The sequence below is a fragment of the Ranitomeya variabilis genome, chromosome 1 (assembly GCF_051348905.1).
Source record: "Ranitomeya variabilis isolate aRanVar5 chromosome 1, aRanVar5.hap1, whole genome shotgun sequence".
Taxonomy (NCBI): Eukaryota; Metazoa; Chordata; class Amphibia; order Anura; family Dendrobatidae; genus Ranitomeya; species Ranitomeya variabilis.
The window spans coordinates 832127600-832151303 of NC_135232.1; the positions used below are offsets into that span (position 1 = coordinate 832127600).

At 45.2% G+C, this 23704-nt stretch overlaps 1 protein-coding gene across 2 annotated transcripts in view; it reads left to right on the top strand.

Annotated features, from left to right (window-relative positions):
• Positions 1–23704, top strand: part of CCDC158 (coiled-coil domain containing 158) — a 175097-nt gene that overhangs the window by 64804 nt on the left and 86589 nt on the right. For both annotated transcript variants that reach the window (XM_077275754.1, XM_077275763.1), the window contains exon 19: positions 12941–13062. In XM_077275754.1, the coding sequence (XP_077131869.1) occupies positions 12941–13062 (122 nt within the window). The remainder of the gene's footprint in view (positions 1–12940; positions 13063–23704) is intronic.

A 23704-nucleotide genomic window follows, 5' to 3' on the forward strand; every position in this document is an offset into this window, starting at 1 on the left:
GATCTGTGGGCAGGTCACTTTTCGCCAAAGATGGACCAGTTTAAGGTGTTGTCCAGTGGAAGCTGGGTTGTCAAGTTATAACTTGCAGATCAGTGATTGTCCCACCACTGGGAGCCACACCAGTTGGCAGATTGGGGAATTTTTATCCCTGATCGCTGGAACCTTTAGCTTCATTACAAAATGGTGTGTCTGGTCGATAGTCTGACTGTCACGCCATTCATTCTCTCTTCTCTGTTGGTAAAAATAGAGTGCAGCATTTAGCAGCAGTGTGCATCAGACCTCACAATGATAATCTCCTAATGATAAAACCTTCAGTGTAAGTAAACAACACACAGCTTAAAAATGTACACATTGCTGAATTCAATGTTTCATCCCATGTTGCCTGCCATTTTCAGATTACATAGCAAAAACCAGCTAATAGAGTCCCTTTAAATAAAATCTCTGATACCAACTTGGGTGGTGGGGGTCCATAGTTTTAGAAATCTGCATTGATACTGGCTAAGATGGAATATCCATTAATATTTACAAATACAAGATCATTTCTTGAACATTATTTAACCCCTTCTCGAAATTTGAAGTATTTATATGTCATGGAAGGGAAGGACTTCCCAACCAATGAAATATGTATATGCAACACCCCAGGGTCCTGGTTGTTACAGTGGCATTGCTTTCCTCACAGGGAGAGTGATGTCATGCTTGGAAGCGAGGAAGGATCTTCTTTATCAGGTACACACAAGCATACAACATGTTCACACTCCAGGCCAGAAGGGGGAGCTCTGATCCAACTTGTGGGTGGCTCCCCTATATACATTCTGGTCTGGAGGGAAAGTCAGTCAGTCTGAGAGAGAGCTCCTGTCTGAGAGACAGAGGAGAAGGAAGCTAAGGGGCCGTGCAGAGCGAGGATGCTACAGCTCCTGGAAAAGGGAAACAGAAAGACGAACGGATTGTAGAGAGCTGTAGGAGAAGTGAAGCAAAGGGGAGTAAAGAACGAGGAAGAATAGCTGCGACTGAGCTACCTCCCTGCAGAGCGCAGACACCAGTGGCCGGTGACCAAGGTTGTGAAGGACTCCAAGACTCACAGCAGAAACCGGACCTAGAGACACAGTGGCGCATAGAGCTCAGGTCGTGATAGAGACCCTACCTTCAAGGAGGACAGAGAGAACAGTGAGGACCTTGACAGAAGCCACAAGCAGCAAGGGACTACACCACAGCGCTAGTAGGAAGGCTTCTAACTCCACCTGGTAAATGGGACTCTGACCTCACTTCCAAGCCGGCCAGATCCTGCCTGTACCTGTGATCTGGTGCCCTAGACTGTGGCTGCCTGAAGTCTTCAGTAAACCAGGTAAAGAGACTGCAAACCTGTGTCCTCCATTTCTTACTGCACCACACACCATCTTCATCTACTCACCGTGAGCTCTGGGGACCCAACTTCACCTGTGAGAAGTTATACCATCTTAGTTGCCATAATATCACCCTAGCGGACCCCTTTAAGCAGCGTCGGTCATCCCTGACCGAATACCACAGGTGGCGTCACGAACACAAACTTTATTCATAAGACCCCTTTAAAGACATTCCCTTTTACATGGATGCCCAGGGCAAGGGACCAGGTCGTCGTCACCGTGACACATCCCTTTAAGTACGGGACCCGGTACCGAGTACCTCACGGCACTGGCGGGCGTTCCATATACGTCATTGCGATTGCCACTGGGTGTTCAGCTTACATGACTGCTGACACCGGCTCTCACTGACAGGAGTGGTACCCGCACCCATTGCAATGGTGCATAATCTAGCAAGTTTGTGTGAGAACAGACTGACAGTTCTAATGCATTGCAATGCATTAAAACAGCGATCAGAATAGTGATGAGCGAATATACTCATTACTCGAGATTTCTCGAGCATGCTCGGGGGTCCTCCGAGTATTTTTTAGTGCTCGGAGATTTAGTTTTTCTTGCCGCAGCTGAATGATTTACATCTGTTAGCCAGCATAAGTACATGTGGGGATTCCCTAGCAACCAGGCACCCCACTTGCCACTGCTACAGGGCAACTGGGAAGAGCGAGGCTAAGTGCCAGAAATGGTGCATGTTAGAGATACACCTTTTCTGGGGAGGCTGAGAGATGATGTTTTTAGTCTAGGGGCCAGTATCCATGACCCCTTCCTAGGCTATTAATATCAGCCCACAGCCGACTGCATATCCTTCTCTGGTTATTAATTATAAGGAGACCCTATGACTTTTTTGGGGGTTCCCCCATTTTAATAGCCAGTAAAGGCTAAGTATACAGCTGTGATCTGATATTAATAGCCTGGGAAGCTCCATGGATATTACCCCTTTCCCAGGCTATGAATATTTGCTCCCAGCCGTCAGCTTTCCCTCTGCTGGTTAAGAAAATTATGCGGCAGCCCACGCCATTTTTTCAGAAAAATAATCTTTTAATAGTTAAATACATGTACAGTAAGCTACACACACTGTACTAATTGTATTTGTCACTGACATCTATATATCTATTTATTCTATGTGTATATACTGTATGTAATCCATCTATTCTACCCTGTTGGCTCCTGCTATGATTTTATTGTACGTGGCAGATGAATTGTCGGCTTATCATATCTATCTATCTATCTATCTATCTATCTATCTATCTATCTATCTATCTATCTATCTATCTATCTATCTATCTATCTATATGTGTGTGTTTTTAAGAATATTTCCTTTGAAAACAATGTGTAAATTACATAGAGTGCTATGTAAAAGCTCATGTTAAAATCACATTGCAATCGGATAGCAATCGCATTGCATTCAGATGTAAATGGGATGCTAGGTGTAAAAAATCGGATTGTACTTTCATAAAAAACACATGACACTTGCATTACACTCATCCAACTTTGCAGAACAAAATCGGACCAATATTAAAATCACTAGTGTGGCTCTAGCCTAAGGCTCAGTGCACATTTGTCCTGCGCTCTGCTCTGAGCACTTTGAACAGGGTTTCCTTGTAAATCTCTGACATCAGTGATCTAGACGGAACTGTTGGCGGAAAATTCCCTATAATGAGGCAGATGGAGGCACTGTGAACACCATCTGACCTGTGATCCGCCGATGTCCATTTTTTTGGGTGGGCATAAAAGCGTGGTCCGCCACAGTTTTGTGCACTTCTGAAAAGAAGAACACCCCTGAGCAGAGGCAAGAAGGACTCAAGAGTATCTCTGCTGCCTCATTATAGTGAATGGATTCCCCGGATGTTTCATCTGAATCACGTCACTCAGAGATTTAAATAAATGTGATCCAAAACATTATGTAAAATGTTCCCAGCAAAATTTTCAACTTAACAAAAAAAAGCAAGTTCCCACTCAGGTCCATCATCTGTTAACGGAAATATAAGTGGCATATTGTTAGTGTTCGAGTTCCCGCCTCTGCACAGGGGGAATCTCGGGCCATCTCCGCTGCGGTCTCCCATTCTTCTCCTGCCACGGTGGAGGCTGCTCAGCGGAGACGTCGGTCTCAGCATCTCGCTCAATCTGACTCTGTGAGGAGGATTACTGCTGCTCTTCCAGCTTCTCCTATTGTAGTCAGTGCTGGGCAGCAGCGAGCAGACGCTTTTGGGACTAAGTCTTGCTTTTCTCCTTCTGAGCATGCCCAGGGTAAGATCTCTCATTGGAGATCGAGGGTCACATGCTTGGATACTGCAGCAAGGTCCTGAAGGTGCTCAGGCTTTGCGGCAGCTTCTCATTGGTCCTTCTTAGAAGGTCCTGTTTGGGCTGCAGCTATAAAAGGCTTGCATGGCCACACGGCCATGCGCTAGTGTCTTTCTAAATTATGTGCTTTGCGCCAGTGTGGTCATGTGTGATTGTGTTCAGGGACCCAGCTGAAATAAGCCCCTAGAATGCTGGCACCTCCGGCGAGGAGTTTTGTGTGCATGCATGACCACTGACTGCTCTCTCTTGGGTAGTTAGCCTGTGCTCCTGTGAAGTTAACAGGGCGCAGAGCTTTGCTTTCACGGCTGCTCTGTGAGTTAACCGAGCTAGCCAATACCACGATATAGTGCTGCCATTTGTCTAGCAGCAGGTTCTCCTGCACGGTGGACCCCGGGCTGCGAACGCACCAATAACAATAAAAACTATTTTCCTCGGTGCGTTTCGCTAGCCCTAACAGTACACTAGCCCCAGGGTCTGGCTAGTAAATGGCGGACGATCAGCGTTTACAGCGGTACGTCCAGCAGCTGGAGGGAAGGTTGGCGGCTCTAGAGCGTACAACCTCAGCTGTGGACGTCACTGCTGTCGCTGTTCAGGCTGCAAGTGCAGCTGCAGCCAGTTTGTCCGCAACCACCCCTGCTCCGACTATATCCCGCCTCCCGCTTCCAGACAAGTTTTCTGGTGACAGTAAACTATGTCGCGGATTCGTGAGCCAGTGCTCCATACATCTCGAGCTCCTGGCTGCACGTTTTCCTTCGGAACGGGCGAGAGTGGGATTCATTTTGTCTCTTTTGTCGGGCAGGGCATTGGAGTGGACAACGCCGCTTTGAGAGCACAATGATCGTGTAGTGCAGAGTGCTCCTCTCTTCCTGGACACTCTGAGGCAGGTCTTTTTAGGACCTCGTGTCACTCACGATACCGCGCTTCAATTGTTGGCAATTTCTCAGGGTTCGTCCATGGTCTGCCAGTTTGCCATTCAATTCCGGACTCTAGCCTCTGAGTTAGAATGGCCGGATAAAATCCTTATTCCAGTGTATTGGAAAGGACTGGCTGATCATGTAAAGGACGCTTTGGCCACCAGGGAGATTCCCGCCACACTGGAGGAGCTCATTACAATTTCTACCTGCATCGACCTCCGTTTTAACGAGCGGAGGTTGGAGTGGACCCAGTGTAGGCAGAGGTTTCGGCTGGCTCCCACCTTCGCCAAACCTCTAGAATCTCCCGTCCTGACGTCCGACTCCCATGAGGCCATGGAGGTTTCTCGAGCGGGACCTAAGTCTCAGACCGTTCAAGTACCTGTGGTGTGTAGAAATTGTCAGCAACTGGGACATTATGCTAACAAGTGTCCACAGCGGTCGGGTAAACGATCGCGTCTAGTGACTGTAGGAGGAGGTTCACTGGACACAGCGGCCTTTTCCTCCAAGTTGTCCTTTAAAGGGACAATTCTGTTGGACTCATTCACTCTTGCAGTTGAGCTTTGTGTGGATTCAGGAGCTGAGGGAAATTTCATGTCCTCTACTTTTGCTCTGCGCCACAATGTACCTCTGGTGATGCTCTCTAAACCAGTAACTGTTAGAGTGGTGAATGGGTCGACAATTCCATTACAAATTACACACCAGACTGTCCCTTTCACATTAGCCATGTCCCCATCCCACCAGGAGATTATTTCCCTTCTTGTTCTTCCCGAGGGAATGGATGAGATTTTGCTGGGAATACCCTGGCTCCGTTTTCACTCTCCACATATTGAGTGGTCCTCTGGGAGGATATTGGGTTGGAGTGAGTCTTGTAAGGGCAAATGTGTGAAAGAGTGCGTTCAGGTTTCCACCACTGAGATACCCGCAGATCTGTCTTCTCTTCCCGAATGCTATCGGTCCTATGCAGACATTTTCTCCAAGAGGGCTGCTGAGACCCTTCCACCTCACTGTCCCTATGACTGTCCTATAGATCTCTTGCCTGGAGCAGAGCAGAACCTCCTAGGGGACGTGTCTATCCCCTCTCTCCCGGAGACTGAGGCTATGTCCCTATACATCCAGGAGAACTTGGCAAGAGGGTTCATTAGGAAGTCAGTGTCACCGGCAGGGGCGGGGTTCTTTTTCGTCCAGAAGAAGAACGGACAGTTACTTCCTTGCATAGACTACAGGGGTCTTAACTCCATCACCATTAAGAATAAATACCCGCTGCCCTTGATTTCTGAGCTTTTTGATAGGCTACGGGGAGCAAGGGTATTTACCAAATTAGATCTGCGGGGTGCGTATAACCTGATTCGCATCCGTGAGGGGGACGAATGGAAGACGGCGTTTAACACCAGAGATGGGCACTATGAATATCTAGTCATGCCCTTCGGGCTCTGTAATGCCCCAGCCATTTTTCAAGACTTTGTCAACGACATTTTCCGGGATATGCTCTCCACCTCCGTTGTAGTCTATCTGGATGATATTCTCATCTTTTCTCCTGATATTGACTCCCACTGGAGAGATGTTGGCAGAGTCTTCGACCTCTTACAAGCAAATTCCCTGTATGCTAAGTTGGAGAAGTGTATGTTTGAGCAGGAGCTATATCATCTCAGCCCAGGGATTGGCTATGGATCCTGCCAAACTACAAGCTGTGATGGACTGGCAAGAACCTCATTCTCTTAAAGCGGTGCAGCACTTTATGGGGTTCATTAATTATTACCACCAGTTCATTCCCCACTTCTCAACTATAGTAGCGGCCTTGGTAGCCCTCACCAAGAAGGGAGCAAATCCCAAATTGTGGTCAGAAGAGGTCTCCAGGGCCTTCTCTTCTATCAAGTCTCATTTTGCCAGCGCTCCCATTCTACATCGTCCCGATATAGATAAGCCGTTTATCTTGGAGGTGGATGCTTCATCCGTTGGTGCAGGAGCAGTCCTTTTCCAAAAGGATGCTCAAGGTCGGAAGCATCCTTGCTTCTTTTTCTCCAAGACCTTTACACCAGCGGAGAAGAATTATTCCATCGGGGACAGGGAGTTGCTAGCGATGCAGTTGGCTTTCTCTGAGTGGAGACATCTCTTGGAGGGGGCTCATTTTCCCTTTCAAGTCTTCACGGACCACAAAAATTTATTATATTTGCAAACAGCTCAGCGGCTAAATTCTCGCCAGGCCAGATGGTCCTTGTTCTTCTCTCGGTTCCATTTCACCCTCCATTTTCTCGCTGGGGAGAAGAACATTCGTGCTGATGCCCTTTCTTGCTCTGTTGTGTCATCTGAGGAGGAGGAAGGAGAGCCTCGGCTTATTGTCCCTTCCGAGAGTCTGAGAACCGTAGCTCCGGTGTCGCTAGAGTCTGTGCCTCCGGGCAAGACTTTTGTGCCCATTAATTTGCGACCGGAGGTTCTCTCTTGGGCTCATTCGTCCAGGGTGGGTGGACACTTTGGGACAAAGCGGACGTCTGAGCTGTTGGCGAGATCGTATTGGTGGCCACATATGGTCCGTGATGTCAGAGATTATATTCAGGCGTGTGTCTCCTGCGCCAAAAATAAGTCTCCTCGACAACGGCCAGCTGGTTTACTCTATCCCTTGCCGGTGGCAGACAGGCCCTGGGAAATGGTCGGGATGGACATTATGGTGGGTTTGCCAAAGTCTCATGGCTGTACCATCATTTGGGTTATCACTGATCATTTCTCGAAAATGGTGCATTTGGTGCCGCTACCACGGTTACCTTCTGCACGGGCTTTGGCAGCGTTGTTCATAAAACACATCTTCCGCCTACACTGTATGCCGGACAAAATTGTCAGTGACCTGGGTCCCCAGTTTGCGTCTCGGTTCTGGAGAGAGCTTTGTCGTCTTCTCAGCATTGAGTTAAATCTCTCTTCCACATATCATCCCGAGACGAATGGGTTGGTAGAGAGGGCCAACCAGACCTTGGTCACATATCTGCGACATTTTGTCTCAGCCAGGCAGGATGACTGGGCATCCTTGCTACCGTGGGTGGAGTTTGCGCTGAACAATGCTGTAGCCGACTCCACTGGTCAAAGCCCATTCCTCCTCAACTGTGGTCAGCATCCGCGGGTACCTGTGCCTATGCCCGTGTCTTCCGCCGACTCGAGGGTGGCAGACTGGGCTGTGGAGGCACGGGATATTTGGGACCGCACTCAGGATGCCATTCGGACCTCCAAGGAGAGAATGAGGTCTTCCGCCGATGCACATCGGCGCCCCGCTCCGACCTTTGCTCCTGGTGACTTGGTGTGGCTCTCCACCCGTAACATCAGGCTGCGAGTTGAGTCCACTAAGTTTGCACCTCGCTACTTGGGCACTTTCAAGGTCCTCGAACAGGTTAACCCTGTGGTCTATTGTGTAGCCCTACCGCCACGCCTGGGTATCACCGACACCTTTCATGTGTCCCTCTTGAAACCCGTACACATGTCCCGGTTTTCCGAGTCATCTGCTGGGACATCGGGTTCGTCTACGGACGATTACGAGGTGAACGCTATTTTGGGGTGCAAGGTGGTACGTGGCAAAAAGCTTTATTTGGTGGACTGGAAGGGTTACGGTCCTGAGGACAGGTCTTGGGAGCCTGCTGAGCACATTAGGGCTCCGCAGCTCATTGCTGCCTTCGAGCGTAGCGAGGCCCAAGGAGGGGGGGCCATGTTAGGTTCGAGTTCCCGCCTCTGCACAGGGGGAATCTTGGGCCATCTCCGCTGCGGTCTCCCATTCTTCTCCTGACGCAGTGGAGGCTGCTCAGCGGAGACATCGGACTCAGCATCTCGCTTAATCTGACTCTGTGAGGAGGATTACTGCTGCTCTTCCAGCTTCTGGTATTGTAGTCAGTGCTGGGCAGCGGCGAGCAGACGCTTTTGGGACTAAGTCTTGCTTTTCTCCTTCTGAGCATGCCCAGGGTAAGATCTCTCATTGGAGATCGAGGGTCACATGTTTGGATACTGCAGCAAGGTCCTGAAGGTGCTCAGGCTTTGCGGCAGCTTCTCATTGGTCCTTCTTGGAAGGTCCTGTTCGGGCTGCAGCTATAAAAGGCTCGCATGGCCGCACGGCCATGCGCTAGTGTCTTTCTAAATTATGTGCTTTGCGCCAGTGTGGTCATGTGTGATTGTGTTCAGGGACCCGGCTGAAATAAGCCCCTAGAATGCTGGCACCTCCGGCGAGGGGTTTGTGTGTGTGTGTACATTCAGGGACCTGGCTGAAATAAGCCCCTAGAATGCTGGCACCTCCGGCGAGGAGTTTTGTGTGCATGCATGACCACTGACTGCTCTCTCTTGGGTAGTTAGCCTGTGATCCTGTGAAGTTAACAGGGCGCAGAGCTTTGCTTTCACGGCTGCTCTGTGAGTTAACCGAGCTAGCCAATACCGCCATATAGTGCTGCCATTTGTCTAGCAGCAGGTTCTCCTGCACGGTGGACCCTGGGCTGCGAACGCACCAATAACAATAAAAAATATTTTCCTCGGTGCGTTCCGCTAGCCCTAACACATATTTTACGTTATTGGTAGCACAAAGGCTCTAAAAAAACGCTATAGCTCCTCACCCCACAAAAGAAATTAAGCAAATTCTGATCTCCTAAGGCAAAATGCCCCCCTCCCTTCTGAGCCCCAATGTGCCTAAACCACATTTAGTTCACATGTTTGGCATTTCGGTAGCCATGAAAGCCCGCCTAATTTATCGGTGCATATCTCTAGAAGCACAAGCTGGGAACTACAACATACTTGGCTCTACATTAGCAGATTTGCAATTTTCACTAGCAAAATCCATTGCTACATGTTTCTGGAAAACACTCATGGAGTCAAATCATCACTACACCTGTAGATAAATTCCAAAAGGGGAATCATTTCCAAAATGAGATCACTTGAGAGGGTATTCTGCTATTCTAGCACTTAGAGACTCTGTATATGGAGTCCAGAAACTATTCTAGGAAAATCCGTGCTTCATCCCTCCCGAGTCTCACCGTGTGGCTAAGCAGCACTGTACAGCCCCATATTCGGGATTTCTACGTTCTGCAGAAATTGTGTGACAAATTATGATGCCATTGTTATCCATTTTACCATATTAAAATGTAAAATCTGGGGCTAAAAAAACCTTTTTCGTAGTAAAAATGTATTATTTTTTCTTCACTGCCCAATGGTATAAAATTCTGTGACACACCCATAGTATCAATATGATCACTGCACCCCTAGATGAATTCATTGAGAGGGGTAGTTTGTAAAATTGGGTCATTTATGGGATTCCTGCTATTCTGGCACCTCAGAGGCTCTCCCGGTGGTTCATAACAGTAAAATCTTCACTATAATATTTACGCTCCTTCCCAGAGCTTTGCACTGTGCATTAAAAGTATTTCCAGATTGCTTGTATGGTATTAGCGCACATGGCAGAAATTGCACAACAAACCAAGACGTCCATTTTTTCCTATTAGCCCTAAAAAAAATGGAAAACCTTGGGCTAAAGCAACATTTTAGCTGTAAAATTGTAATTATTCTTTCTTCACCCCCTAATGGTACAAAATTATGTGAGGCACATGTGGTGTCAACATGCTCACTGCACCCTTAGATAAATTGAGAGTTTTAGTTTGTAAAATAAGGCAATTTATGGGGAGTTTCTGTTGTTGTGGCACCCATGGGGTACTAAAAATATGACATGGCATCCTCAATCCATTCCAGAAAAATCTGAACTCCAATATGGTGCTTCTTCCTTTCCGAGATTTGCACTGTGACTCAAAAGTCATTTTTGACCACATATGGAGTATCAGCGTACTCAGGAGAATTTGCACAGCAACTCTTGCAGACCATTTTTTCCTGTTACCCTTGTGAAAATAAAAAAGTTTCAGCAAAAAGAATATTTTTGTGGGAAAAATTAGATATTTTATTTTCAGGGCTCTACGTTATAAACTTCTGGGAAGCACCTGATGGTTAAATCTGCTCACCACACATCTGGATACATTAGGGGTCCAGTTTCCAAAATGGGGTCAGTGGGGGGTTTACACTGTTTAAGCTCTCGATTCCAGCCATTTTTGAGTTCAAAAAGTCAAACAGAGCTCTGCTGTGTACGCAGTAGTTTTCCCCCCACATATTGAGTATTGGCGTACTCAGGAGAAACTGCACAACAAGTTTTGGGGTCCATTTTCTCCTGTTATCCTTGAGAAAATAAAAGAATTGGCGCTAAAGTAAAATTTTTGTGAAAAAAGTACAACATTTTAATGCTGTGAAGGGTTAGTAAACTTCTTGAATGTGGTTTGGGGCAGTATGAGGGGTGCAGTTTTTAAAATGGTGTCATTTTGGAGTATTTTTTGTCATGTAGGCCCCTCAAAGTCACTTCAAATGTGATGTGGTGCCTAAAAAATGACTTTATAGACATGATTTTGGATAATCTGTCTGTTTTAACATTACGTGAATAATAATAATAATATTTTGATCATTTTAGTTGAGTCACACTGCAACACAGCTACCCTGTAATCATCCAGACCAATTTTGTTGGAAAATTGAGAAATAGCTGATCAAATTTTAACCCTCCTAACTTCCTAACAAAAACAAAACTGTTTTGTACAGCATGACTAACTAAGGATAAAAAAATGAAAATTTGAAAAGGGTAAACTTGCAACATTTTCACCAAGTTTCCAATATTTTCTTAAATAAACGCAAGTTATATAGAACAAATTTTACCACTATCATGTAGTACAATATGTCAAAAAAAGCAGTCCAGAATCACTGAGATCCGTTGAAGCGTTCCAGAGTTATTACCACATAAAATGACACTGCTCTGAATTGTAAAATTTGGCCTGATCATAAAGGTAAAAACATGCTCAAGGGTCAAGGGGTTAAAGTTTATGGATAAATCATCATTTCACTTTTAAATTCAGGTAGCAAAAAAGCAGAAAACATCCTTGATTATTTAAGCTTAGAGACTTGATGATGTGATCTACTCAGGGCCAACGTCACCACCCGGCGCACCCGGGCAAGTACCGGGGCCCTGAGCAAGCAGAGAAGCCCACTCCCTGTTGGGGACACCGGTTCGCTATGGGGCCTGTGAGTCGTCGCTGCCCGGTGCCAGCATGAGGCCCACCCCCTGTGCTTTAAACTGTTTGAAATACACACCTATCCTCATTCCCTGCTGGCCACAGGTCCAGTCTCTTCCGCAACTTCTGACTCTGACATCTCAGGGCAGAGGGCACAACAACATCACTACAGCATGTCCTCTGAACAGTGCAGTGAGCCAGAATATGCTGAAGACACCGGAGCTGGGGAGACTGAAGCTGCGGCTAACGGGAAATGAGGAGAGGTAAGTATTTTATTATTTTTTATGTATGGAGCCCATTCTATATGGAGCATTATATGGGGTCCATTCTGTATGGAGCATTATATAGGGTCCATTGTGTATAGACCTTTATATGGAGCACATTCTGTGTTCAGTATTATATGGGGCCCATTATTCTGTATGGAACATTATATTAGGCTCATTATTCTGTATGGAGCATTATATGGGGCCCATTATTGTACATGGAACATTATGTGGGTCCAATTCTTCTGTATGGAGCAGTATATTAGGCCCATTATTTTGTATGAAGCATTATATATAGGACCTACTATTCTGCATGGAGCATTATATGTTGCCCATTATTCTACATGGAGCATTATGGGTCTCATTAATCTATATGGAGCAATATATGGGGTCCATTATTCTGTATGGAACATTATATTTTGCCCATTATTGTACATGGAGCATTATGTGGGACCCATTGAGCTATATAGAGCAACATATGGAGTCCATTACTCTGTATGGAGGACTGTGTGGTGCCCATAATACTGTATGGAGGACTATACTGTCCGAAATGAAATGAAAACTTTTGAATACCCCCAGGACTCGCACTGTGCGCTGCGAGGATTCACCGGTTTCTGAGCTATTGTTGAATTTACAATAGAGATCACTCATGTAATGTAAGAAGTAAGTGAGATCTTTGGCATTGTATTATACCTATATTTCTCTGCCATTCCTGTGCAACATGAATTGTGGTATGTGTTAATGGGGCCCACTGAGACTCTTTCGCCCGGGGCCTATGAAAACCTGAAGCCGGCCCTGTATCTACTAACGCTTATCTATAGTATGTCAGATATAGTACATGAATTTTGAGTGTAAGTTTAATTTCATCTGGCATTTATTTTGTGGGAGCAGAAATGTAAAATATGTTTCCCCAGGCTAGCTGTATTATGTTGTTTGTTGGAATTGACATCTTGATTTACGCACTCTAGATTATCAGATTTGTGAGATCACCTAATGCTTTAATGTTTTTGCCATCTGTTAAGGATAAGGTGGTAAAGCCTTCAGAGGATCCCATAAATCTCCCTGACGCTTATTCACTCTTTAAAGATGAGGCAGCTTTGAAACTGAGGAAGATTGCTAACTGTACCTCAGACCAAGTTTCCAAGTAAGAGTTTTCCTTATATTGCATCACTGCTTTCCTAGAACCTCCTACAAGAGTCCTTGCTGTGATTTATATAATGTGCAAGTATTGTTTGCTTGGTAATATATTTTCCTCCACTCTCTATTTGGGAGGGACAGCCAAATATTTTAATCATAAATTATAAGTGTCCTTTAATTTTCTTATGCAAAGACTTTCAGGAACAGTATATCAAAAGCCACATGGATTTGGCTTTAAGGTAGTCGTGCAGTACAAAATGACTGTTCAAACCAAGCACAGCACCTTGCAGAGAACATATCCCTAATAAAATTCATAACTTTAATGTCCAAATCTATTGCTGCATTTGTCACAAATCGTTTTCTATTTAAATTTGCAAATTAGGTGCTCAGTGCATCCACGGCATGGCCATGCAACTTAGTGCACCTTCCCACCTACTTGTTTTCCATCTCTCTCCACCCTCTCTTCCTTGCTTGACTGCTTTTGCTGTACAAAAGCAAGAGGAGGGTAGCGTTAGATGGAAAACAAATAGCTGGGAAGATGCACTGAACTCCTCCGCCACACTAACGGTTGGGGTTAAGGGTGTATCACGCACTTCATAAGCATATTTTATTAAAGAATGATTTCTGGCAAACACAGCAATGGATTTAGATATTAACCACTTTCCTTATCGGATACACTGGGTAAGTCCTAATTTTGAGAGACTTCCTGCAAATGACCTATCATTACATCCTGATGAATATGCGGGCACAGGAGATCATCACTGTGAGCTTGGCTTAAAACATAGCCAAACTCCATGGCTGCACTGCCCTGCCCTTAGCAGTTTAACTCTCTAAATTCCACAATCAATAGTGGTTTCGAAATTTAGGAGGTTGTGAGAGGGAGGGGGCTCCACCTCTCCCCCATCAGAAACCCTGCAATGAGATCATGGAGAGTAAGAGATGTCTTAGTAACGATAGGTCATATAATGACCTCTGGGTTTGCCAAGTATGATGTTAGACACTACCATAAGCAGGGTCCAAAACATGTTCTGCCAGCGTAAGACTGACAGATCTAAAACATTGCAATGCATATGTATTGCAGTACATTAGATTAGGGATCAGACAAATAAAAGTTAAAGTTCCATAGAGGGATTAAGTAAAAAGAAGTTAAATAAAATTGTAAAAATATACCGTATATTAAAAAACCCTCAAAATAAAAAACAAAAAAATCCACAAAAATGTTACACCAATAAATACACATTTTTATGTAAAAACAAAACTAACTGTGATCAGAAAAAAAAAAATTATAGCTTTCAAAATATGGTGTTGCAAAAATATGGGGGGGTGGGGGCAAAGATTTTTTCACTGTGTGATAGTAGCCAAGCATAATATATACATAACTGGTATCACTGCAAACCAAAGGACCAAAGCAAAAAGCCATATTATCACTTATACCTCACGTAGAACAGCATGGAAAAAAAAAAGAGAAAATAAAATAATTCTTAAACTGTGTGAGGACTGGCGGAACGCACCGAGTAAATATGGATGTTATAATTGGTGTGTTCGCAGCCTGGGATCTACCGTGCAGGAAACAACCTGCTGCTAGAAAATGACGGCACTATATGGCGGTATAAGTGAACTCAGTTACTTCACTGAGTCACACAGAAAAGAACACGCTGTGCCCTGTTAGCATTACAGGGGAACAGGCAGTCAGTGGTCACGCACACAGAGAAGCACACAAAAACTCCTCACCGGAGGTGCTGGAATTCTAGGGGCTTATTTCAGCTGGGTCCCTGAATACAATCATACAAACTCCTCACCGGAGGTGCCGGTATTCCTGGGGCTAAGGCTACTTTCACACTAGCGTTAACCTCAATACGTCGCAAATGCGTCGTTTTGCCGAAAATACGCATCCAGCAAAAGTTCTTGCTGGATACGTTTTTTCGTCATAGACTAACATTAGCGACGCATTTGCGACGCATTGCCAAACGTCGCGTCCGTTTTGCGACGCTTGGGCGTGTGGTAGCGGACCGTCGGGAGAAAAAAACGTTACATGTAACGTTTTTTGCTCCCGACAGTCCGCTTTTTCCGACCGCGCATGCGCGGCCGGAACTCCGCCCCCACCTCCCCGCACTTCCCCGCACCTCACAATGGGGCAGCGGATGCGTGGGAAAAATGCATCCGCTGCCCCCGTTGTGCGGCGCAGACCACGCTAGCGTCGGGAACGTCGGCCCGACGCACAGCGACGGGTTGTTCCCGACGCTAGTGTGAAAGTAGCCTTATTTCATCCTGGTCCCTGAATACAATCATACAGGCGCGACCACAATTAGCAAGCTCATAACATGAAGTGATACTAGCGGCCATGCAAACCTTTTATAGCTGCAGCAGCTTCAGGACCTTCCTAGAGGACCAATGGAAGCTGCTACAATAATAGAGCAACTTCAGGACCTTCCTAGAGGACCAATGGGAGCTGCAGCAGTACCTGAGCATGTGACCCCTGACCTCCAATGAGAGGTCTTACCCTGGGCATGCACAGAAGGGAAAAAGCAGGACTTAGTCCAAGAGACGTCTGCTCGCCGCTGACCAGTTCTGGCTACAATGGCTGAGCCTGGGAAAGCAGCAGAAACTATCCGCACAGTATCAGGCTGAGCCAGATGCTGGGACCGATGTCTCCGCTGAGCAGGCTCCACTGCGGCAGGAGAGGAATGGGAGACCGCAGAGGAGATGGCTCGAGATTCCCCCTGTGCAGAGGTGGGAACTCGTCCCCTAACAAGCTGCTGTTGATTTCTTTATTCTCTGTATAGCGTTTGTTGGTACTATTTAGGGGTATGTAACATTTTGGATCAATTTTAATGCTCAGTTCATATTTATCCAGTGCACTACAATGAGTGCTTACATCAGAGTTTCAGTCTAAATCTCTGAAAAATGTGATTCAGAGATTTAGATGGAAATCCCGATGTGAGTGCTCGGCATAGAGCCTAGGAAAATTTTAAACAGAGCCTTAAAAGTTATCCAAAATGTTATGCACCAAAAATAGTACCAAGAAAAGCTGCAACTCAACCCACAAAAAACAAGTTCCCATTCAGGTGTGTCATCTGCTAAATCTGTTATCAGAAATAAAGAGGATTTCCATGTTACTTGTAAAACAAAGGCTCTAAAAAAGTGCCATAGCTCCCCTTGCAAAAGAAATACAGTGAAATCTACTCTCCCAAATCCATATGCCTCTCTTTTTTGGCATTACTGTATCGAGGAGAGCCTATTTAGTATTTACCAATTTACAAGCTAGTCAATCCCTAGCCACATAAGTAAAACAGCACCTCAGACCTGACTCCCTAAAAGGCCATCAAGGGGATTTCTTTTGCCTCCTGACAACCCAGACAACAACAGACTGCCAAAAAGGGGAGAGGAAGGTGTACAGGTGGATACGAAGGCCAACAGTGAGAAACTTAAAGCTCGTTCGTAAAAGGGAAAAGGGAGAATAATAAGGACAACCAAAATATAAATTAAACTAGAAAAACCCTTCAGAAATCTAAAAGTGGCAACAGAAAAGGGAACTGAGAAGGTAGACAGACATAGAGCAAGAATATAAAAGGTGTAAGGGTACCGTCACACATTGAAATTTCCATCGCTACGACGTTACGATTCGTGACGTTCTAGCGATATCGTTACGATATCGCAGTGTCTGACACGCAGCAGCGATCAGGGATCCTGCTGAGAATCGTACGTCGTAGCAGATCGTATGGAACTTTCTTTCGTCGCTTGATCACCCGCTGACATCGCTGGATCGTTGTGTGTGACAGTGATCCAGCGATGTCTTCGCTTGTAACCAGGGTAAACATCGGGTAGCTAAGCGCAGGGCCGCGCTTAGTAACCCGATGTTTACCCTGGTTACAAGCGTAAACGTAAAAAAACAAACCGTACATGCTCACCCGTCGGTGTCCTTCAGGTCCCTTGCCGTCTGCTTCCTGCTCTGAGTGCCGGCCGGAAAGTGAGAGCAGATCACAGCGGTGCTGCGATCTGCTCTCACTGTACGGCTGCACTCAGAGCAGGAAGCAGACGGCAAGGGACCTGAAGGACACCGACGGGTGAGCATGTACGGTTTGTTTTTTTACGTTTACGCTGGTAACCAGGGTAAACATCGGGTTACTAAGCGCGGCCCTGCGCTTAGTTACCCGATGTTTACCCTGGTTACCCGGGGACTTCGGCATCGCTCCAGCGCCGTGATTGCAACGTGTGACCGCAGTCTACGACGCTGGAGCGATATTCATACGATCGCTGCGACGTCACGGATCGTGCCGTCGCAGCGATGAAAATTTCAATGTGTGACGGTACCCTTAGTCTAGCAGGGTAAATCCTATCAGTAAACGGCTCCTTAGCACAAATCCACTTTGAAGTATAGCTATTAAGGAAGTGCAATGAAGGGATAATATAAAAAGGCCTACCCAGAACGTGATAGGGCAAACCAAAATGGGAAAATGGAAAACACCTGGAAACCAGAAAGGGAGAATAAGGACAATATGAATAATGAGTATTTAGAAAGGAAAAGAGCAGTAGCTCGACAAACAGAAGAACCGACCATGAAGCAACAGGTAACTGGATTAAATCCCCAAACCAAGCCATGACAGACATATTTGCAAGTTTCACTCACAACATGGAGCGCCCGCTAGAGCCGTGGGGTACTCTGGCCGGGTCAGACAGGTCTTTAGGGGGGTTGTCACGGCAGCAGTGACCCGGTCCGTGGCCCTGGGCATCCAATAAAAATGATGAGGGAAAGTTTGTAGGGGATTTAACGTGACGCCACCTGTGGTGTTCGGCAATGAGTGGTCGACGCTGCTTAAGGAGACCGCTGGGACCGATGGTGATACAGCTGGGATAGTTCTACTCCCCACACGTGGAGCAGGGCCCCAGGGCTACCGGTGTAGTTTTGTAAGGGATCGTAAATGTTGGGGTGCAGGACTAGGGTGCAGGAAATGACTGGAGGACACAAGGACTGCAGTTTCCTTTACCTTTACTTGTTAGTTGCAGGTGCAGTCCGGGGCATGGGTAAGGCTGGTTTCACACTTGCGTTTTTGTCTGCAACGTTTTTTGCACAAAAAACGCATGCGTTTTTCCCCCTATATTTAACATTGAAAACGCATGCGTTTTTTTGTACGCGTTTGGTCGCGTTTTCAAACGCATGCGTTTTTTTCTGCATGCGTTCATTTTCAAAAATGCTACCTGTAGTATTTTTTTGCGCGTTTTTTTTTGCCGCGAAAAAACGCATGCGTTTTTTCGCGGCAAAAAAATGCATTGCTGTCTATGTAAACGCATGCGTTTTTAAGCATATGCGTTTGTTTGCGTTAAAAACGCATGCGTTTTTAACGCAAAAAAACAGAAAACACACTGAAAAGCCACCCACCACCATCAAGGTGATAAAGGGATCCAAACCCTAACCCTAACTCTATCCCTAACCTCACCCCTAACCGTTTAATGAACATTTTCTGACAGTCATAGTGCCACGTATCACGTATTTCAGTGCCACGTATTTAATTGCCACATATTTAAGTGCCACGTATCATGTATTTCAGTGCCACATATTTAAGTGCCACGTATTTAAGTGCCACGTATCACGTATTTAAGTGCCACGTGTTTCAGTGCCACGTATTTAAGTGCCACGTATCACGTATTTAAGTGCCACGTATTTAAGTGCCACGTATCACGTATTTAAGTGCCACGTGTTTCAGTGCCACGTATTTAAGTGCCACGTATCACGTATTTAAGTGCCACGTATTTAAGTACCACGTATTTCAGTTGCACGTATTTCAGTGCCACGTATTTCAGTGCCACATATTTTAGTAACGTTTAGGGTTAGGGGTAGGCGTAGGGTTAGGGTTAGGGTTAGGGTTTTCTTGTGTTTTCTTGTGTTTTCTTGTGTTTTCTTGTGTTTTTCTATAAAAACGCATGCGTCTAAAAAACGCATGCGTTTTACCGCGTTTACATGCGTTTTTTCACACATGCGTTTTTTTAAAAACGCATGCAGATAAAAATGCAAGTGTGAAACCAGCCTAACATGTGATGTTGGGGTCCGGGCAGCCAGGAAGCAACATAGGATCCACCTAGCCAGGTAGGTTCGGAAGCCTTCCTTCTGCACTGTTCTTTTAGGTCCTTGCTGCTTTAAGCTCTGCTAAAGTCCCTCTCACTGTCTAACAGTTAGAATCAAACATTACCTGCATGGCAGGTCGCTTGAGCCTGTTCCAGGTGTCACCCCTTGATGGCGGCTCCAGGCTCTGATATGCTGCTGTGCCGCTGGGTGTTAGATAGGCCAGGAGACCTGCTGTCTCCTGCCCTCCAGATTTAGCTGCCGGGACTTCTGTACCTATGCAACCACGGACTCCAGTGTCCAGTTTCTGGCGCTCAGCTCTGGGGTGAGCTTGGTCACAGCTCCACTCCCCAGGCTCTCCTCAATTTCCCTCCTCTCCTCTCAGACTACTCACTCAAACTCACTAACTCCGCCTCCTGGCCAGAACTTATAGGGAAGCTCCTCTGAAACCAGGTTTTAGAGCTCCTCCTTCTGGTCTGGAGTTAGGAAAGTGTTGGATGCTGGTGTTACCTGGTAAGGGGATCCCTCCTTGCTTCCAAGCATGACATCACCTCCTGTGAGGGAGGCAATGCCACTGTGGCAACAGGACTCCTGGGGTGCCACAAATACTCCTGTAGGTGAATTCCTAGTAGGGTGTAATTTACAAAATGGTTCAATTTAGAGTGAAGAAGGTCTGCTGTTCTAGAACTTAGGGGCTCTGCAAACTTTTTTACGAAAAACTGTATTTCAGAAGTAATATAGTGAATCTTCTCTTCCGAGCCCAGCTATGTGGCCAAACAGTACTGTACTGCCACATATATGATATTGATCCATTGAGAAGATTTTGTGTAACAAATTTTGGGGCCATTTTCACCTATTTACTCTTGTAAAAATGTAAAATCTGGGACTAATGCAACATTTTAGTGGTAAAAATGTAATTATTTTTTATTCACTGCAGCGTTGGTGTTTTGCTGTTTTGGCATCTTAGGGTCTCTGCAAGTGCAACATGGTGAGCGCAATCTATTGCAGCCAAATTTGCATTCCAGAAATGAAATTGCACTCCTTCTCAAACAGTACATTCTTCTGACCATATGGTATTGTCACACTCAGCAGAAATCACACATTGTTAAATTTGGGAAAACAAAGAAGTTTGGGGCTAAAAAAGTTTTCATGGACAAAACCATAATATTTAGCTTTTCTCAGCCCAATGTTATAAAATTTCACAAATCACTTATGGATTCAAAATGTTCACTCCCTAGATAAATAGTTTGGAGCTTACAAAATGGGTTCACTTGGACATTTATGCTAATTTGGCACATGAGGGGCTCTCCAAACGTGACACGATGTCCTAAATCTGTTCCAGACAAAATTGTTTTCAAAAGTCATTTGTTGTTGCTTACTTTCCCCTGCCCATACAGTATTTTCTGACCACATATGGGGTATCAATTTTTCCTTTTACCCTGATGAAAATTTAAAAATTTGCAGATAAAGAAACATTTTAGTAAAACAAGGAATGAAAAGTTTCATTTTTTTCTTCCAGCTGCCAGTTGTTTTAATTTCTGTGAAACACCTTAAGGGTTAAAAAAAATTTCTAAATTAGGTTTTGAATACTTTTAAGGGCGCAGTTTTTAAAATGGGGTCATGGCATTGTGCAGATTTTCCACCTCCAAACTGTAGAAACATAAATGTTTATTGGATGAAGCCGATCAGGTGATGTGTATTTGTGTTATGAGGGATCGTGTGAGCTAACGGTACAACATCTTCTATCAAGGTGTGCAAAATTATTAAGTAGCTTTTTCCCTCTGGCAAAATGGCCTAAAAAAGAAATGTAACTGACTCTGTCATGTCAAAAATTGTTACAAGTCTTACAGAGTGATGCAGTACTCTTGAAGTTGCCAGAATATTGAGGCATGTGATCACAGAACCATCACAAGTTCTATTGCAAACAATCAACAGAGTCAGAAAAAATATGTTGGTAAAAAAAGGACACACATTAACTGCCAAATACTTTAGAAAAATCAAATATGAAGCGACAGACCAGAGACCCAATATCCTTCAGTGCTTTCATATTCCAGGGTTGCGACCTCCCTAGAGTGCCCAAAAGTACAAGGTGTTCAGTGCTCAGAGATATGGCCAAGGTAAGGAAGGTTGAAACTGAATTGACCACCACTAAACAAGACATAGAAGTTGAAACATCAAGACTGGGCCAAGAAAAATCTAAAATCAGATATTTTAAAGGATTTATGGACTTAGCAGATGAGTAACTCTTGATAGACCAAATGAAATGGCCCGTGGCTGGAACTGAAATGGTCAGAGACCTCCGCATCAACTCAGATGTCAGGAAGGTGGAGGTGTGGTACTGCTAATGGCTGGTATTATTAAAGATGAATTATTTGAACATGTCGAAAACACAAAATCAACTCACAATCTTACTGCCATTTTTTAGAACATGTTTTCTTGTAATCCTAGTGAAGGAAAAAATCTGCATCTTTCAAGAAAACCATGATTTTATGCAGGACAGTGCTCCATCACATTTATTGAAGTACTCCATTGTTTGGCTTCCAATAAAGGCCTTAATGATGAAAGAATAATGGCAACACCCCCTTACTCGCCTGACTTGAACCCTATTGAGAACATGTGGGCCATTCTTAAACAGAGATTTATAGTGAAGAAAAACTCTACATCTCTCTGAACAGTCTCTTGGAGGCTGCAGTTGGTGCTGCACAAAAAATTGATTGCCCTACAAATTAAGAAACTGACAGCCTCCATGCATGGAAGGCTTATGACTGTTATTCAAAAGAAGGGTGGCTATTAGTGTTGAGCATTCCGATACCGCAAGTATCGGGTATCGGCCGATACTTGCGGGTATCGGAATTCCGATACCGAGATCCGATACTTTTGTGGTATCGGGTATCGGTATCGAAACAACATTAATGTAAAAATGTGTAAAAGAGAGAATTAAAATAAAAAATATTGCTATACTCACCTCTCCGACGCAGCCTGCACCTTACCGAGGGAAGCGGCAGCGTTCTTTGTTTAAAATTCGCACTTTTCTTTCCTTTACGTGAAGTCCCGGCTTGTGATTGGTTGCGTCGCAGTCACATGGGCGACGCAACCAATCACAGCAAGCCGTGACGTAATTTCAGGTCCTTAAGGATTTTAAAATTACGTCCCGGCTTTGTGATTGGTTGCGTCGCAGTCACATGGGCGACGCAACCAATCACAGCAAGCCGTGACGTAATTTCAGGCCCTTAAGGATTTTAAAATTACGTCCCGGCTTTGTGATTGGTTGCGTCGCAGTCACATGGGCGACGCAACCAATCACAAGCCGTGACGTCACGGGAGGCTGGACACGCGCGCATTTTAAAATGCGCGCTTGTCCAGCCTCCCGTGACGTCCCGGCTTGTGATTGGTTGCGTCGCGGTCAACCAATCACAAGCCGGGAGGCTGGACACGCGCGCATTTTAAAATGCGCGCTTGTCCAGCCTCCCGTGACGTCCCGGCTTGTGATTGGTTGACCGCGCGGCTTGTGATTGGTTGCGTCGCGGTCAACCAATAACAAGCCGGGAGGCTGGACACGCGCGCATTTTAAAAATTTTAAAATGCGCGCGTGTCCAGCCTCCTGGCTTGTGATTGGTTGACCGCGACGCAACCAATCACAAGCCGGGACGTCACGGGAGGCTGGACAAGCGCGCATTTTAAAATGCGCGCGTGTCCAGCCTCCCGTGACGTCACGGCTTGTGATTGGTTGTGTCGCCCATGTGACTGCGACGCAACCAATCACAAAGCCGGGACGTAATTTTAAAATCCTTAAGGGCCTGAAATTACGTCACGGCTTGCTGTGATTGGTTGCGTCGCCCATGTGACTGCGACGCAACCAATCACAAAGCCGGGACGTAATTTTAAAATCCTTAAGGACCTGAAATTACGTCACGGCTTGCTGTGATTGGTTGCGTCGCCCATGTGACTGCGACGCAACCAATCACAAAGCCGGGACTTCACGTAAGGAAAGAAAAGCGCGAATTTTAAGCAAACAACGCTGCCGGTTCCCTCGGAGAGGTGAGTATAGCAATATTTTTTATTTTAATTCTTTCTTTTACACATTAATATGGTTCCCAGGGCCTGAAGGAGAGTTTCCTCTCCTTCAGACCCTGGGAACCATCAGGAATACCGTCCGATACTTGAGTCCCATTGACTTGTATTGGTATCGGGTATCGGTATCGGATTGGATCCGATACTTTGCCGGTATCGGCCGATACTTTCCGATACCGATACTTTCAAGTATCGGACGGTATCGCTCAACACTAGTGGCTATATTAGTTACTGATATATATATATATATATATATATATATATATATATATATATATATATATATATATATATATATTTTAGATGTCAGAAATGTATTTTTGTACATTTTGAGTTGTTTGGTTATTATTTTCACTTTAACAGATGAATATAAACAATTGAGTTGGTAAAAGTTACGTTTTTCATTTAGTTGCATAATAATTCTGCGCACTAATAGTTGCTCAGTAATTCTGTACACATAAATATAAAGTGATTTACTTTCTTAAATATTTAGGTTTCAACCTTATTAACTTTTTGGATT